At 46.6% G+C, this 16087-nt stretch overlaps 1 protein-coding gene and 1 pseudogene across 1 annotated transcript in view; both read left to right on the top strand.

Annotated features, from left to right (window-relative positions):
* The window catches only part of ITIH5 (inter-alpha-trypsin inhibitor heavy chain 5), a 60691-nt gene that overhangs the window by 23645 nt on the left and 20959 nt on the right, over positions 1-16087 (top strand). The window contains exons 6-7 of the mRNA XM_039871035.1: positions 10390-10559; positions 11269-11385. Coding sequence (XP_039726969.1) covers positions 10390-10559; positions 11269-11385 — 287 coding nt within the window. The remainder of the gene's footprint in view (positions 1-10389; positions 10560-11268; positions 11386-16087) is intronic.
* LOC120610091 (uncharacterized) lies at positions 6828-6945 on the top strand (annotated as a pseudogene).

Here is a 16087-nt window from a genome sequence, read left to right as displayed (position 1 = left end):
CCCCTCCACTGAGGCAAGGTGCCAACTGCAGGCTGGCTTCGTGTCTACCTGCATCCCGGCTGTGTCCATCGGCCTGAATTCTTGTGTTTGAGCATTATTTGGTGTTAGTTTCTACCCCTCTGTTCCCTAAGACCTTTTCTGGGCCACCGACTCTGTTTCTTAGCCTCCCAGCCACAGTTCCCAAGAAATCTCAACTCGTACTCTTTGTCAAAGCTGAGGGACTCGTGTGATATCATCCTAATTTGACATTAAAAAGGAAATTTTAGTTTCAGGCACAGGGAGACTTTTGTGACGGCCTCTGTGTCCTCCCAGTGCCTGGATCATCATTGACAGGTACCCCACACTCAAGAATACAAAAGAAAGAGAGAGGATCAGCATCGGCTCTTAAAAATGGTTCTAAAAAGACAGCCTATGGAACGGGAGAAAAGATTTGCAAATCATATACCTGATAAGAGTCTCGTGTCCAGACTATATAAAAAAATTCTTATAATTCAAGCTCAAAAAGATAAACAACCCACTTAAAATACGGGCAAAGGACTTGAATAGACGTTTCTCCAAAGCAGATATACAGATGGCCAACAAGCATATGAAAAGATATTCAAGACCATTAGTCATTAGGGAAATGCAAATCAGAACCACATGAAATGTCACTTCACACGCACTGAGACAGCTAGAAGAATAAAAAATGGAAAATGAGTTTTGGCAACGACGTGGAGAAATTGGAGCCCTCGTACATTGCCGGTCGGAATATAAAACGGTGCAGCCACTGTGGAAAAGTTTGACGGTTCTTCAAAAAGTTAAACGTAGATTTCCCAGATAACTATATTTTTGATTTCTCTCAGCGTATGCGCAAAAGAATTGAAAACGGGTACTGAAATTCTTGACTGTAAATGTTCGTACCAGCACGAGCCACAGGACCCAAAAGGTGCAAACGATCCAACGTCCATCGGCGAACGGACGAACACACCAGCGTGGTGTGTCCCCACGGCGGGACATCAACGGATGAGGCAGCACCGACACTGGCTACAGCACGGGGGACCCTTGACCGCACGATGCTACGTGAAAGAAGCCAGGCACGAAAGAGCCACGTGTCGTGTGGTTCCACTAATGTGAACTGTCCAGAATGCATAAACGCATAGAGACGGAAAGCAGCACGGTGGTCGCCAGGGCCTGAGTTGGGGGTGGGGGCGTGGGGGGCGACTGCTCATGGTTACAGGGTTTTCTTTGGGGTGATGAAAACGTTTTGCAGCTGGATAGAGCTAGTGGTTGCACGACATCGTGAGTGTGCTGCATGCTGCTGGATGGTACACTTTTAAGTGGTTAATTTTGTGTCATGTGACTTTTACCTCAAAAACATAAAAAAAATGCATTTTAGTGCGTTAGAACCCCACCGTCTTCGGGGGGCCCTGGAAGTGGTGTGTGCTGCATTCTCCGGGGTGAGCTCTGCCTCCTTTCCAGGCCTAAGGAGAGCAAATGGTAGGACTTGGGGGACTTCTGGCTACGGCCTGCTTTTAATCGCTTCACGCCTGTGTAAGCTTCTAATAAAACGTTGACCTTCGAATAATCCTAAGAACCGAGGACACTTAATTAAAAAGAAGAGAACCACTCAAAATACAGTTTTACTACCTTCATGTTGGAAGATGAAGTTGGTGACCCTTGCAGCCCCATATCCTGTAAGAAAAGTTACCTCTGACTGGAGACTCACACTGTGTCTTGTACTTCAGGAGACGCCCAAGAAGGGCTATTGAATCTGTTCTAAAATCATGCTTTTCTTTGTTCGGTCTGTTAACCTCAGGACTCTGCCTTCTGTTTTGAAGATTTTCTTTGGATTGTATTCTAGGTACCCAGCATGGTGCTGGCCATAGAATGAGTATTTGTCACTTAGGAATAATAGTTGTGGGCAACGAAAATGCTGTTGGGGTTTCGACACTTTTCTGGTTTAAGGTGGTTCATTTTGCCCGATCTTGGGTGTAGCTCTCATTTTGAAGCGCAGGAGGGATGAAGAGACAGACTTTGGCTCTAAAACACTCGTTGCAGAAAACTGGATCCCTTCTTCCTTTGCCAGGATTGCCAGATAAAATATAGGATGTTACATTTGAATTTCAGATAAACAGTATAATCCTGCGCATTATATGTGACGTCCTTACACTAAAAAAAGGATCACTTGTTGTTTATCTGAAACTTAAATGTGCCTGGGTATCCTGTCTTATTCGCCAAATCCGGCAGCTTCGTCCTGTCCGAGGGCTGCCTCGTGACGGCCATTCAGCCAGTTCCAGTTCCCTTGTCCACCCCACACCCCGTCCCCACTCTGCAGCTGGAAGGGCATGGCCCGGTTTGGCCTCTGCGCGTTTGCCAGGAAAGAATCTGATGGTTACGTGAGGGTTTCCAGCATTATCCAGTGCAGAAATGATTCAGGTATGAATCATTTGGCTCCATAGTTGGTTTTGTTTTGTTTGGTTTTTAATACCGAGATAAGAAACCATGTTATTTTGTTTGTTCTGACAATGGCTGTAGTTCAATCAGGGCCAGCTGTGAGTAGGATGACTCAGAGAGGCCCGGGAGGGTGACCTTCTCTCTTTAACTTGACGTTGGTGAGCGGCCTGCTCTCCTCCGGGAGGCCTCACTGCTTCTTCCCTTTTCTTGCCATCTTAGTTCGGTGTGTGAGGCGGGGTGTTGTCTGGGCTTCTGGTACTGTCCCCCAGAGCCGACGCTGAAACTGGAGGTGGGTGGGTCAAGGGCACGTGACATGGGTTACCAAGAGCTTGAACCACACGTGCCAAAACACTTGCAAGACGACCCTCTCGGACGGCTCTCCGACCCCTCTGCCAGCCGCGTGCCGACGGGCGAGCCTCCTCCACGGTGGGTGCTCAGCGAGCTTGTCTGGAGCTGTCACCACGTCCCTGCCACTGGACTAGGTGCCCGGAAGCTGACAGCGTCCACCGCCTTGTCACTGCCCTCGAAGAGCTCAGAGTCGGCGATCGTTAGAAATTCAAGAAAGTCTTCAACCACGGTAAAAAGCACAGAACGTTCAACTTGCCGTCTTAACCGTTTCTGAGCGCACAGGTCATAGCGTTGAGTTTGGTCACACCGTTGTGCGCCCCGTCTGCAGAACGTTTTCGTCTTCCCAGACCAAAGCTTGATCCATTCCGCAGCAACACCCCGGTCCCCCAGCCCCTGGCAGCCACCACGCTCAGCATACTGTCCTTGAGGTTTGCTCACACGGTGGCACGTGGCCGGATGTCCTCACTTTCATGGCCAAGCAGTATTCCCTTGCATGTCTAGACCGTGTTTCGTTTATCCGCTCACCTGCCGAAGGACACTGGTGGCGTCGCTTCCACCTCTTGGCTGCTGTGAGTCACCTCTGACTGGAGACTGTGCTGCTGTTAACCTGCTGTGTAGGGCCTTTGAGATCCGGATTCTGTTCAGCACACATCCCAAAGTACAGCTGCCGGATCGTGGGGAAGCTCTATTTGTAACTTACTGAGGGGGTGCGGTGCCATTTTACATTCCACATTTACAGTAGTGCACGGGGGTATCAATCTTTCCACATCCTCACCAACAACTTGTTATTTTCTGAGTTTTTGTTTTTGTTTGTTTGTTTTTTTGCTTGTTTGTTTGTTTTTTGGTAATAGCCATTCTAATGGGTGTGGAGAGTTGGCAATTTTGAATACATTGAAAAGGAAAAAACCCTCTGTAAGGTTGGATCTATAAAATGACACCCGGGTTTTCTCGACGACTGGGCCATGTGTTCCTGCATGCGCGAAGACAGCGCAGAGGTATTTAATGGAAATCTCTCGATCTTATACTCCTTGGTGCTCTAGCACCGCTTTGGATGGGCCTCCATTTGGTTCACTGTCAAGTACTTAGGGCAGGTGGGGGTCGAGGTCTTCGATGGACACGAAACGACATTGGGGAGGGATAGTGCATGTTGTCAGCAGGTCACTGCTTGTAGAATGTGTGAGGTAGCTGCTCTCGTTCACGCATAGTTCTCGTGGAAGCCAATCCAACAGGGAAAGCTGGCACTCAGTAATGTATTGTTTTAAGAAGAAAGAGCATCGAGGAAGTAGTGAGAAAACCTAATTTGCTAAGAAATTTGGGCAAACACCATTTAGCTCTAAAGCGACAGAGTTGAATCTGAACTCCTTCAGCTGTAAGTTTGCATCATTATTCCATGCTGTATGTTGCTGTCATATCTGTATGACGCTATCTCCCCAGAGGATGTAAGATACCAAATATCGATATAGAAAGCCCTCTTCCGGTAAGAAAAATATGTATAATACGGTACTTAAGGTATTTAACCAAATTCTTTCTCATCTTCATAGCCTCAAATTTACCACTTTCTTTTCCCCCGAGACCTAGTCAATAGTTGTTTTAAATCGAGATGTAAAGAATATACATTATATCGGTCCCAGATGTACAACGTAACGATTTGCTATTTGTATATATTGAAAATTGATCACCACAATAGTCTAGCTAACATCCGGCACCATGCATCGTAACAGAATTTTTTTCCGCATGACGAGAACTTGTTAGATCTCCTCCCTTAGCAACTTTCGACTGTGCCTCACAGTATCGCCATCTGCAGTCACTGTGCTGGATGTTCCACACCCATCATTTTTAATATTCTGCTGATTTGCTTGCATTAGGACTTTATTGCTACCATCAAGGGCCAGTTGCCCAATTATCCGTGGTATTTTCGACTGCCCTGTATTTGAGAAATCTCCCCACTGGAGCCCAGGTGAGTGGGTTATGTAAACAAACGTAGACAATTCAGCCCCTTTTCCAAGGGGAAATGAGCAGACAGTGTTTGTTTGGACATCCTTTTGTAAAATCACCAGGTGTTGGCTGCTTTTCTCCAACTGCAGGCAGCCCCGGGGCCCACAGGAAGCAGAGGCCAGGAAATCCCTCTGTCAGTTGACCCAAAGGGGCAGAGCTTCCAGCCGATGTCCTTGACCGTGGTTCTTTGTGCCTAAATCTTTTCACCTTTAGACATTTTACGTGGCAGTTGGCTTCCTTTTTCCCCCGTGCGGTCGTCTAGGAGGTGAACGTTTATTTGTGAATAACATCCATCTTCTAGGACAAAACAGAGGACATACTTTTTATTTTCTTCACCCTTGACACAAAATACATACAGTGCCTGTCACTACGAGACAGACTCGGCGGGAGGAATGTTTAATCGCACTTTTCTACATCGTTCTTACCTTCTGTTGGGTCCTTGGAGAGTGTGATGAAAGCTGTGGATGGTCTCTCCAGCAAAAAAAATAAACATGCCTGCTTTCCTGCAAAATTCTGTATATAATTTCAGGGAGGCCTTGGGAAGCCACTAACTGCGTTATGCTTTATAGAGGTTGTTCTCTGTGTCAACATTCCTGGGTTCCCGTTAAGAATGTTTATTATGATGTGCCTTTTTTTCCTCTGCAAATAATGAATATTTGTTTCCGCCGAGCTCTTAGTGCTATAGATAAACCTGTTATGAGAAAATGTGAAGTATTTGTTTTTGAAGCGTATTTTAAACTCGTGAGTTGCCTTTTATCCTAGGCAGAGAGTACTAGAAGCTCCTTCTGAAGGGAAAGAGGCTGGGGGGCTGATGTGTGTTGTGTACCTACTGTGTGCCAGGCACCAAGCTCAGTGCCTTGTATATGTGATCTCGCTTGATTCTGACACGGTTCTACGATGTGGATTCTCCAATTTAACAGACGTGGAACTGAGTGAGGCTCGGAGATCTCGTCAGTCATTTTGAGTCTGTCGAACTCTAGAGCCCAAACTCAGTATTACGTGGCCTCTAAAATCATACATATTTTCTCGTTCGAAAATACCGGGTTTGAAGCCGGGAAGAGGGATGGAGAGAGCCGTTAGCGACCATCCGCGAAGGTGCCCCGGAGGCGGATGTGTGCGACTGAAGGTCATCTCGCATGAGACCAACGCTGCCTGGATCAAGACAGGGGGATGGCAGTAGAAGACTCTGCTTCCTCCAGTTCGAGGCAGTTGTCACAGTTCACCCTCCCCCCGGCCCCCAACTCGGAGGGGGACACGAAGGAGAGAAAACCAGCTGGACGAGCAGACACGTGGGTTCCCAATAGGAAAGTAAGTCAGCGTCTGGCTCCCCTGGCCCGAGCCCAGCCTCCCCTTGTGCTCTCCATCACCTTCAGAACGCAGTGCGTGACTGCCGAGGGCCCCGCTCCTGGGGCCGATGGGCCGTTCTGCGGCATCGGTGCCGCGAGCCCCAGTTCGCGGTCTGGAAACGCCGGAGTGTCCGTCATTCTGCTTTGGCATTTCGGTCGGTCGTGGTCGGGCAGCCTACACACTAACCTCATTGACCGAAATGTTTTTTTCTTCTTCCAATAAAGAGAAGGATTTTATTTTTTAGAGCGATGAATCTGGAATTTTTCCCAGCCAACTTTTTTTTTTTTTTTTTTTTTTTTTGATTGAGAGTAGAAAATTCACGGGCCACATCGACTGTCTCGTTCTTAGTGGGTGGAAGTCAGCCTTGGGGGCTCGGTCTCTTGGTGAGTGACCAAACTGGGAATCAACCCACAATTTGGGCAGATGAAATAAGCCCATTTAGAGGAATCTCATGAATTTGCATCAGGAACTAGCAACCGTCGAGGTCAATAGGAAACCAAATAATAATACACTATCCTTTCTCATGACTTATATCAAAGAGCCTAGTCAAATGAATTATGAAGAGAGAAATTATACTTTTTAATCCTCAGTGCTTTCATTCAATCATGAATGGTATTGATTCAGGGTCATTTTAAAGAGCATTTCAGTGAGAGAGATTTGAAACAAGAAGAAGGTACATGCTAACAGTATAAAGAGACACATCTGTCTACGGCCACGCCACCCCGAACACGCCCAATCTCATTTGATCTCAGAAGCTAAGCAGGGTTGGGCCTGGTTAGTACTTGAATGGGAGACACCTAGGAAGACTGGGTGCTGTAGGCGAAAAAAAAAAAAAAAAAAAGACAAAGAGTCACATCTAATTACAGTAATGTAGAATGTTAAACTTGGAGACCTTCTAGACCCGGCCATTTACATCCATCAAAGGCATGTGGCCAGTGTCTCTGTGCAGGAGCCAGAATCACCTGGAAGTCTTGCTAAAATACAGCTTTCTGAGTCCTACCTCCAGAGTTTCTGGATGGGCCCAAGAATTTGTGTTTCCAGCAAGTCCCCAGGTGATGCTGATGCTGCTGATTCAAGACCACGTGTGACAGCTGCTCCGCACCATGCCTGCAGGTGACTGAGTCACCCAGGGTTGGCTCAAACTCTTCTGATGAGATGAGTCGTGAAGGCGGCTTCTGCCAATGGGTCATCTTTCTTAGAGCTTCCTGATGCTGCGTGAAAAACACTTGTCGCTGACTCTATTCAACTGGATTGAGTTCTGCCAGCTGGAATTACTCTGAACATACCTAATCTATTCCGCTACCCAGCTCCCAATGACTTTAAATTTTTATTTTGAAATATACGTAAGATGAAGTGTATGCATCTTTATGTGTTCAGCTCGATGAATTTTTACTTATCTATACACCCACACGACTCCTTCCGGGTCAAGACAGAGTATTTCCACCACTCCAAGAGGCTGACTTATACTCTTTCCCATCAGTCCTCACCCGCAAAGGTACCCACTGATCTACTTCAATTACCTCAGATGAGTAGTGCTGCTCCTTGAGCTTATGTCAGTGGAAGCAGGGGGAATATTCTCGCGCTCTGCTCAGAATGACTGGGAGGCTCAGCTACGTTGTGCATTAACTGCAGTTCTTGCCTTTTTGTGGCAAGTCCTGTCCCAGGGTTGACACTGTCTTACACTTAGTCCCCGGGTCCTTCTTCTGTTCTGTACATATTTCAGGTTCACAATCATATTAGCAAAAAAGGCTGCTTCCCATAAATCAGAAAGGCACTAAGCACGTCGCATAACTTAACCTTTTCCAGAGCGTGAGTTTGGTAGACTATTAATCCATTTTACAGATGAGATCACCAAGGCTTAGCAACTCACCCAAAGTCCGTAGATGATAAGAAGCAGAGCCAGGAATGAATGCAGGTTCTTCTCATTCACTCATGATCCTGAGTTCTCAGCTAGTATGTTATCATGCCTGTCATTCTGGGTGCTTTACCAGTAACCACAATGAGAGAAAGACTAGTTCAAGGACTTTTCTATTTTCAGCTCCTTTTCCTTCCCCCCATCTATTGGTTCTAAAGCATCATCCGCCAGGCAGGTGAACTGGGCAGCGGCACTTGTCAGTGTGCCCCCGAGATCTGCCCAGCTCCTTCGTCAGGTGAGCACATCTGTTGGAAGCATGTGATCGCCCAGGCAACTGTCATTCTACAGGAACGAACTCTCCTACTGGCTAGCTCTGTTGTCACTCCCTAGGTTCCTGCCCCTGAGAAATGCGAATACCAGGAGACTCAGTTCTGCTCTGTGGTTCCTGGTAAGGTTACACCGACATTGTCTCTGTTCTGTTGAAGGAAACGTTTAAACTTCCTTTGTCTTTAATGAGTAATAAACCCTTAGCAGAAGGAAGTTTATTCTTAAATACAAATCACCATGCAAATCATGCCTCGTTTCCTTTATTTTGCTAATTAGGGATGGAAATTGCTGGTCGGCTTACTCTACAGTATCACCTCTAATAGATTTAAAAAGATGGTCAGATGCTTTGCAGCCATTTTAAGTTTGACTCTGATTCAGTGTCTGGATAAAAAGTCTCTGATATACAGCGATAGTTATGAATTCTTCATTTTATTTTCACATTCTTTATGATTTATGCAGATCTCAAAAATCTGGGTTTCTGTTGCTAAACGTATAGACATGATGGCGTTTGGATTTATAAAGGTGGGTAGTCTGCAAAAATAATTCTGTGTGTGTCCCAACAGGAAGCGAAGGTCAGGCTTGAAAAATGTGATGTACGTGGCTTAATCTGTCATCTCACTGTTTTTCTTAAATCATATAAAATCCACTTTTCTATTTATCTTTCTGGGATTATAACTTATATCCTAAGATTCATGCTGGGAAAGCTTTGGGAAAGGCGATTTTGTTTTTGTTTTTGTTTTTGTTTTTTAAATAGTATGGTATGGCAACCAAAGGATTGATGGGGGAAAGGTGTTCTTTGTGGAGGAATTCCATATGGAAGGAATGGTAGGAGTGACCACGCTCTTGCAACTCTGATGCAATAGTGGATCTAGACAAACATCAGAGCTTTGTAAAAGGATGAATGGAAGGTGGGCGAGGAACTCCCTTCGTGGGTGATCCGACTGACCACACAGAACTCACCATCGGTCTCACACCCCTGAAAGTAGGCACCTAGATCTCCGTACCTCCTGATGCGATGAAGTAGTGAGTCCTCAACATCACCTGTGAGGAGTCCTTGCCAACAGCATTGAACCTGGGTGTAACCAAGCCTCCAGCTCCACCTGTCAGAACCCCAGGGGGATTGAGCTGTGGTTCTCAGCCTTGACTGCACGTTAGACTCACGTGGGGAATTTTAAAAGTCTCGACGGCCGGGCGGTGTCCCAGACTGATTAAATGAGCTCAGGGCCTGGGCATCAGCACTTTTTCTGGATGTTATAGTATGAGCCAAGGTCGGAAACCAGGGGAATGGGGGGCAAAGTCGAAAGACGGGACAAGAAAACCATCAGGAGATGCAGAATGTGAGAAGCTCTGCAGGACAAATGACCAGTGTCTTGCAACACAATTATGTCGCAGTAGAAAAAAGTTGAGAAGCTGGGAGAGGACACTTGTAGATTAAAGGAGACCTAAGAAACATAAGCCACACAGGATGTGAGGACTTTGATCCTAATTCCAACAAACCAGCCATTCCAACGCATTTTCTAAAGCCTCAGGAAAATTTAAATACAGACAGGGATTTCACCATAATAAAGCACCGCACATTAATTTTATTACTTGTGATAATGGTCCTGTGGTTATGTTAAAAAAAAAAAGTTCTTAGAGATTCATACTGAAGTATTTATGGATGAAATACGACACGTAGGATTTGTTTTAAAATGTTCTAGCAAAAAAAAAACGGTGAGGGGATACATAAAACCATACAAAAGATTGTGAAAAAGTTGATAATTATCAAAGTTGGATGATGGTTACACGAAGTTTGTCTTACTCTACTTTTGTGTGTTTAAAAATTCTCATAAGAAAACATTTTACAGGAGGCATAAAGGTGAAATATATGATAATATAGTTCTCGCATTGTGATACATTTTTCTCTCTACTTTTGCGTGTTTAAATATTCTCATCAGCAAAGATTTAAAAGGAGGCATAAAGGTGAAATATATGATTGCATATCTCTTGCACTGTGATACATTATCAGTGCAAAGTCGAGGCAGTTCGTAGAGCATACAAACCTTTACGCATTCAGATATACAAAAGTTATATTTTGTTTACAGACGATGCTGGGCCACCTCCTTCTACTGTTATCAACCAAAACGAAACTTTCGCCAAAGTCCTTTTTAAGCCAAGTGTGGTACAACAAGCAAAGATCGCCCAGAACGGCGTTTTGGGAGATTTCATCGTTAGGTACGATGTCAACAGAGCACAGAGCATTGGGGACATCCAGGTAAGGGGTTCGTTGTTGCTGTTTCCTGTTAGTTGCTTGATCTGTTTAGTTGGACTCAGAACTGGGGATTCCGATGCTTCCCTAAGTGAGACAGGACTTTCTGATTCTTAGGAGATCTGTTTTTACCCAAAATGTGACTCCAAAAAGCCTAGTGGTGTCCCCTTGCCGGGGGCTAACGGTGTCTCTTTCCTACTTCTGGAGAGCCAATGAACCTATAATTTTCCTGGTGATGTCTTAGATGAAGTTAAAATTTTAGTTCTTCTACAATTTTAACTAAGACAGACTGGTCCCCTTTGGGTCTGATGGCTCCAGAGTCAGGGCGGGAATGTTAGGATGTGTTAATGTGCATCCAGATGTGGACGGCCTTGACGTCTCACCGTGTAAGACGCTTGGTAGAAATCAGATTACTAAGGAAGCCGGTTCCCCGTGCGGGGGAGGGAGGTGGGAGCGGATGGATCATTAAAATTGCATCGGTCAACATAGTCGGGACATGTTTAAGGGGCGATTTTATCCTTATGCAGATTAAATTAGCAATTCTTTCTCTCGGAGGGGCCAGGACCGTGGATACGCGAGCCCCGGGTCTGGAGTCTGACCCCAGCCTCAGTTTCGTGCTGTCCTTGACTTTGAGGAGTCGCGTAGACTGTCGGTTTCCGCTCGTTTTCTGCCTGTCCCCAGAGCTACCGTTTTTACTTCGCGTTCCCCCCGCCAGGTTCTCGATGGCTATTTCGTGCACTACTTCGCGCCCCGAGACCTCCCCCCGCTCCCGAAGAACGTGGTGTTCGTGCTGGACAGCAGCGCCTCCATGGTGGGGACCAAGCTGCGGCAGGTGAGTGCGCGCCCCATGCGGGCCCCCACACTGTCCCCCACACTGTCCCCCGGGGCGCTGGTGGCCTCTGCGGGTGAAACGCGGCTGGTGCCACGTGCCTGCTTCACCGTCCAGCCGCTCGCACCTGCGGAAGTCGTTCCCTCGCTGGTCCACATCAGCTGCCATTTCAGCAGAGTGGTTTTTTTTTTTTTTTAAATTCAATTTATTTTTATATTTATTTATTTTTTAAATTGTATTTTATTATTAGTCTCAAGGGTACAGTACATTGGTTAGACGTTTATATAGTTTATGAAACGATCCCCGATTGCTCTCTCTCCTCTGGCCATCACCTTCCTGCCGTCCGCATTCCCTACGCCGTGCTCCCCATCCCCGTGACCATCTGTCAACCACTGATTTGTACTTCTCTAACCCTTCACCGCTTTCTCTCAGCCCCCCAACTCCCTTCCCCTCTGGGCGTCACAGATTGTCCTCTATATGTGTGAGTCTGTCTGTGATTAGTTTGTTCTTTTTGTTCCTTAGATTTCACATGTAAGTGAAATCATACAGTATTTATCTTCCTCTGTCTGGCATTTCACTCAGCATAATAACTTCTAGGTCCATCCATGTCGTTGAGAATGGTAGAATTTTTTTTAATGGCTGAGTCATATGCCATTGTATTTATCAACCATAATTTCTTTATCCAATCGTCTGTTGATGGGCACTTAGGTCGCTTCCATGTCTTGGCTATTGTAAATTGTGCTGCCGTGAACATAGGGATGCATAGGTCTTTACGAATTATTGGTTTGGTTTTCTTTGGATAAATACCTAGAAGTGCAATTGCTGGGTCAAAAGGTAGATTCATATTTAATTTTTCTGAGAAACCTCCAGACCGTTTTCCACAGCAGCTGTACCAATTTGCAGTCCCACCAACGGTGTGTGAGGGATCCCTTTTCTCCACATCCTCGCCAACACTTGTTCTTTGATTTATTGATGATGGCCGTTCCGACGAGTGTGAGGTGATGTCTCATTGCGTTTCTCTGATGATATAGTGGTTTTTAAGGGAGCGGAGGGGCGTGCTATAGAAACACCTTGAAGTGAGGGGGGCTGGCAGGGTGGGTAATGTGAGGGGGCCACTCAGCAGCACCACTGTTGATGGAATAATTCGGTTCGGTAATGATGTCCTTTGAGAATGATGGAAGGTGGTCATTGGCAGCCCCCCCAGCTTAGCCTTAGAACAAAGGATTTGCATTTTAGTGATTCAGGACTGCTGTTCTCACAGTATTTAGGATGAATCTTAAAATTCTAGGGATGGGAGGGATATTAAGGGATTCTAGAGCCTACACTGATAATTAGGTTATCCTGAAAACGGCACTATTTACTTTTCTTTTCTTTTTTTTTTTTACAAACCACTGGGAAAGGCTATTTCTTATCTTACCCTCATATCATATATATCAGATATCTGCATTTATAATGCATTTCCAACTCATAACAGAAAACAGAGATCTCAGTGGAAATATGGACCAGGAAGCCAGGACTTAACCAGCTTGGGGACGACACAGGGCCCCCGCCCTGCCACCCAGGTTGCTGGTACGTGACTGGGCTCTGTTTTTTCTTCCATGTGCTTTTGTTGACACATGTGTTGAGAGACAGCTCTGGAGCTAGGTCAGGCAAGGTTTCTGCTTCCCAATTTCAGTTCGTAAAACTTCTCAGTGGGGGGGGGGAAGTGAGATGAGCCCCCCGAAGATGTGATCACGGAAGACCTTTTTCTCATCGTTTGCATGCTTAAAGCATGGGCACCAGCAAACACACGTGTCCTCGGGAGCATTACGGAAAATATATGTCTCTTATTTAATAAATGTTTTTCTTTGCTCAAGGTCTACGTGATCAAAGAAGATGTTTTCTCTTTCTTTTCCCTACCCGTATAGTTAGAGTTACTGCTGGCACCGTCATGTCATGCAGCTTGGCCGAGGGACCCTCTCTGGCATCCAGCAGTGACTAACGTATCATTTAGCAGCTGTCTTTCCTGCTGTAACCTTCCCAAATTCATTTTCATAGTCCATGCCGTTCTCTGCCGATCCTAGATTCCCATGCCGCTTTGGGGAGGTTGTCTTCCTTTTAGTCACTAGTTTTGGAGGGTAAAGAACAAGCACGCTGTCTCTCATCTGTGATCGCCGAATTAGGATGAAGGGACGGTGAACTAATGGATGTTAATGGATGGGGGACTGGCATCCGAGTGCTGCTCGGGCTTCATTCGCTGGCGTCTTCCATGCCCAGGACTTCAGTTTCTTCTTCAGTGTCCAGAATCGGGCTTTCAAGAGCTATGTGGTCATTTAACGTGTCACCTTCTAGGCAGATCGCCTGTAAGCGCTACGGATTTGGGGAACATCTTGTTCTTCATCATTATGGTACACATTCCAAGCTCCTAGCTCTGTACCTGATACATCATAGGTAATGATTTTTGCTGAAAAACATAGCAGCACACAAACATTGAATGTAGCATGCATTTTTAAGGCACACTAGCTACCACTGAGTGACTAGCGTGTACCAAGAGCTCTGAGGGTTTGACATATGTTTTTTATGTAGTCTTTGAGCAATTTGATGACGTAGACATTTATATCCCACTTTATAAAGGAGAAGGTGAGGGATAGAACGATGATGTAACTAGGGTGAAATATACAATATTCGAAGTAGAAAAATTCCGAGTCAAGCCCAGTCTACCCCGCTCTAGAGCTGTTCACCATAATATTCTTCACCGTTCGATCATAAAATAGCTTTAGGTCACCTCTCGAGCTTTCAGGCTCTACCTGTTCTTGTCTCCAGGTGACGTGATGTGTAGTGTTGCCCATCTCAGGGGTGCTCACAGATGCCAGTTGCCCTAGGAGGCCTCAGCCAGCAGCGTGGCATTGTGGAAAACCAATGAAGCTGTTTGCCTGATGCGTGGAATTATTCTTGGTGTTTTATTATCGAACTTCGAGGCCACCCTGGGCGTGTATGGGGCCGCACACTTCTTTCCCCTTTACGGTTTGGGTTGGACGGGCCGAATGCAAGCAGGTGGTGGCACAGGCGTAGAGTGAAGGCAAAGTCAGTGACTCTGAGGCCCAGTGATGTCTAATGGTCCATTCATTCCTGAACATATGGGGCTGCCACATTTTGAAAGGGAGTATGCTGGAAAGACATCAGAATCTGGAGAAAGTAGCTTTTAAGTGATGGGGTTTGGGGGGTGCAGCAGTGAAGTCCGCGGTTCACTGAGCCACGTAGAAGAATGCAAGACAAGAGGGCCTCGGGGTGTGGTCTCGTCAGGAGGGGCGAGCCCCCAGAACAGCGGGCAGAGTGCAGAAGAGGAGGGGTGTAGGCGTAACAAACACACCCTGTCTGAGAAACCCGGGGGGTCCCTGGAGGTAGGCGCTGCGTGGCTACTGCACAGATAAACGGACAGTGTAGAGTTTGGTGACATACACGTCTGACGGCGTGGCTCCAGTTAGTAACAGAAGTGTCTCGCTTCCTCCTTTCCAGAGTCCTCGCTCGGGGTCTGCGAAGGCTTTCTAAAAGGACGGTCTGTAAATATCTCAAGCTTTGCAGGCTAGATGGCCTCTGTCATAACTACGCAGCTCCGTTACTGTAGGCAGCCATAGCAGTTTGCAAGGAAATGAGTGTGTCATGCTCCGGTGAAACCGTATTTATTAGAACAGGCTGGGGGCCGGATTGGGCCCCACGCCATGATTTGCTGACCAGCGTGGTTTGCGGGTTTAGAGTGATGACTGTTAGTCAGTTAACAGTATTTATCTCAGCCGCTGAGCTGCCATTAACGTTGCAGAACGGAGATCTGGGGTTTGGGGTGGTGAACAGAAAGCGGGAGAGAAAACTGTCATTTTTTGACTCTGATTCAAAATATGAAGCAATAAATGATGGACAGAGGACGGAATATTTTCCCCTAGGCCACTGACGAAAACTTGGATTATTTCATTTAAAAAATTTGCCCTTTAACCGTTATAGGATAGATAACTGAAAACGAATTAGAGGTGCCTGTTCAAGATTTTCGGTCGAGGCGGTTGCGACGTACCTAAATGAGGTCATGTTTAAAGAGTTTCGAGGATCTCTGAATGCAGGCATTATGTGGCTCTCGCAGAAAGGAGACGCGAACAATGCAGAGCTTTGAGTACGCCCGCGGGGTCCGTTCAGGTTGCAGGCCTTGTCGGCTCCTGAAAGCATCAGGAACCTCGTGTCCCCCTTCTAGATCATTCCCTGATCTTGCACCCACGTCTGGACGGAAGATGGGAGGACTTTCTCTGTGAAAGGCGAGATAAGGTCCAAAAGGAAACATGACAAGCAGCCACCGGATAAACACTATACATCAAAGAGGCTTCAATGAGATAACGGCCGTGGAGACGCGTCTCAGAGTGAGCGACCTGCGAGGTTCCCGGATGCCGGCCGCTTGGCTGGCTGATGGAAACTGCAGCTGGGAGGTGTCCCTGACAGCGGCCGCGCTGACATCACGGCCACCCCTCCTCGTGCAGGACACCCGACTCTCCCTCAGGACCCATTCTGGGCTTCGACCCCAGACTTCCGATTCTCAGAGAATGTGAGAAAAATCGGTTGTACGTTGTGGGAGAGGCACTGGGCGTAGAGGATGCAAAGACGAATGAATAAGGCAGAGCCTTTCCTTTCAAGGGGTCCGGAGGAGATGGGAAGTCATGTGACCATCGTGCGCAAAGGGCTCCTGTCC

The sequence above is a fragment of the Pteropus medius genome, unplaced genomic scaffold, assembly GCF_902729225.1.
Source record: "Pteropus medius unplaced genomic scaffold, Ma_sr-lr_union100, whole genome shotgun sequence".
In the NCBI taxonomy this organism is placed as follows: domain Eukaryota; kingdom Metazoa; phylum Chordata; class Mammalia; order Chiroptera; family Pteropodidae; genus Pteropus; species Pteropus medius.
Note: the sequence above shows the minus strand (reverse complement) of the source record. Positions and strands in the feature narration are given on the sequence as shown.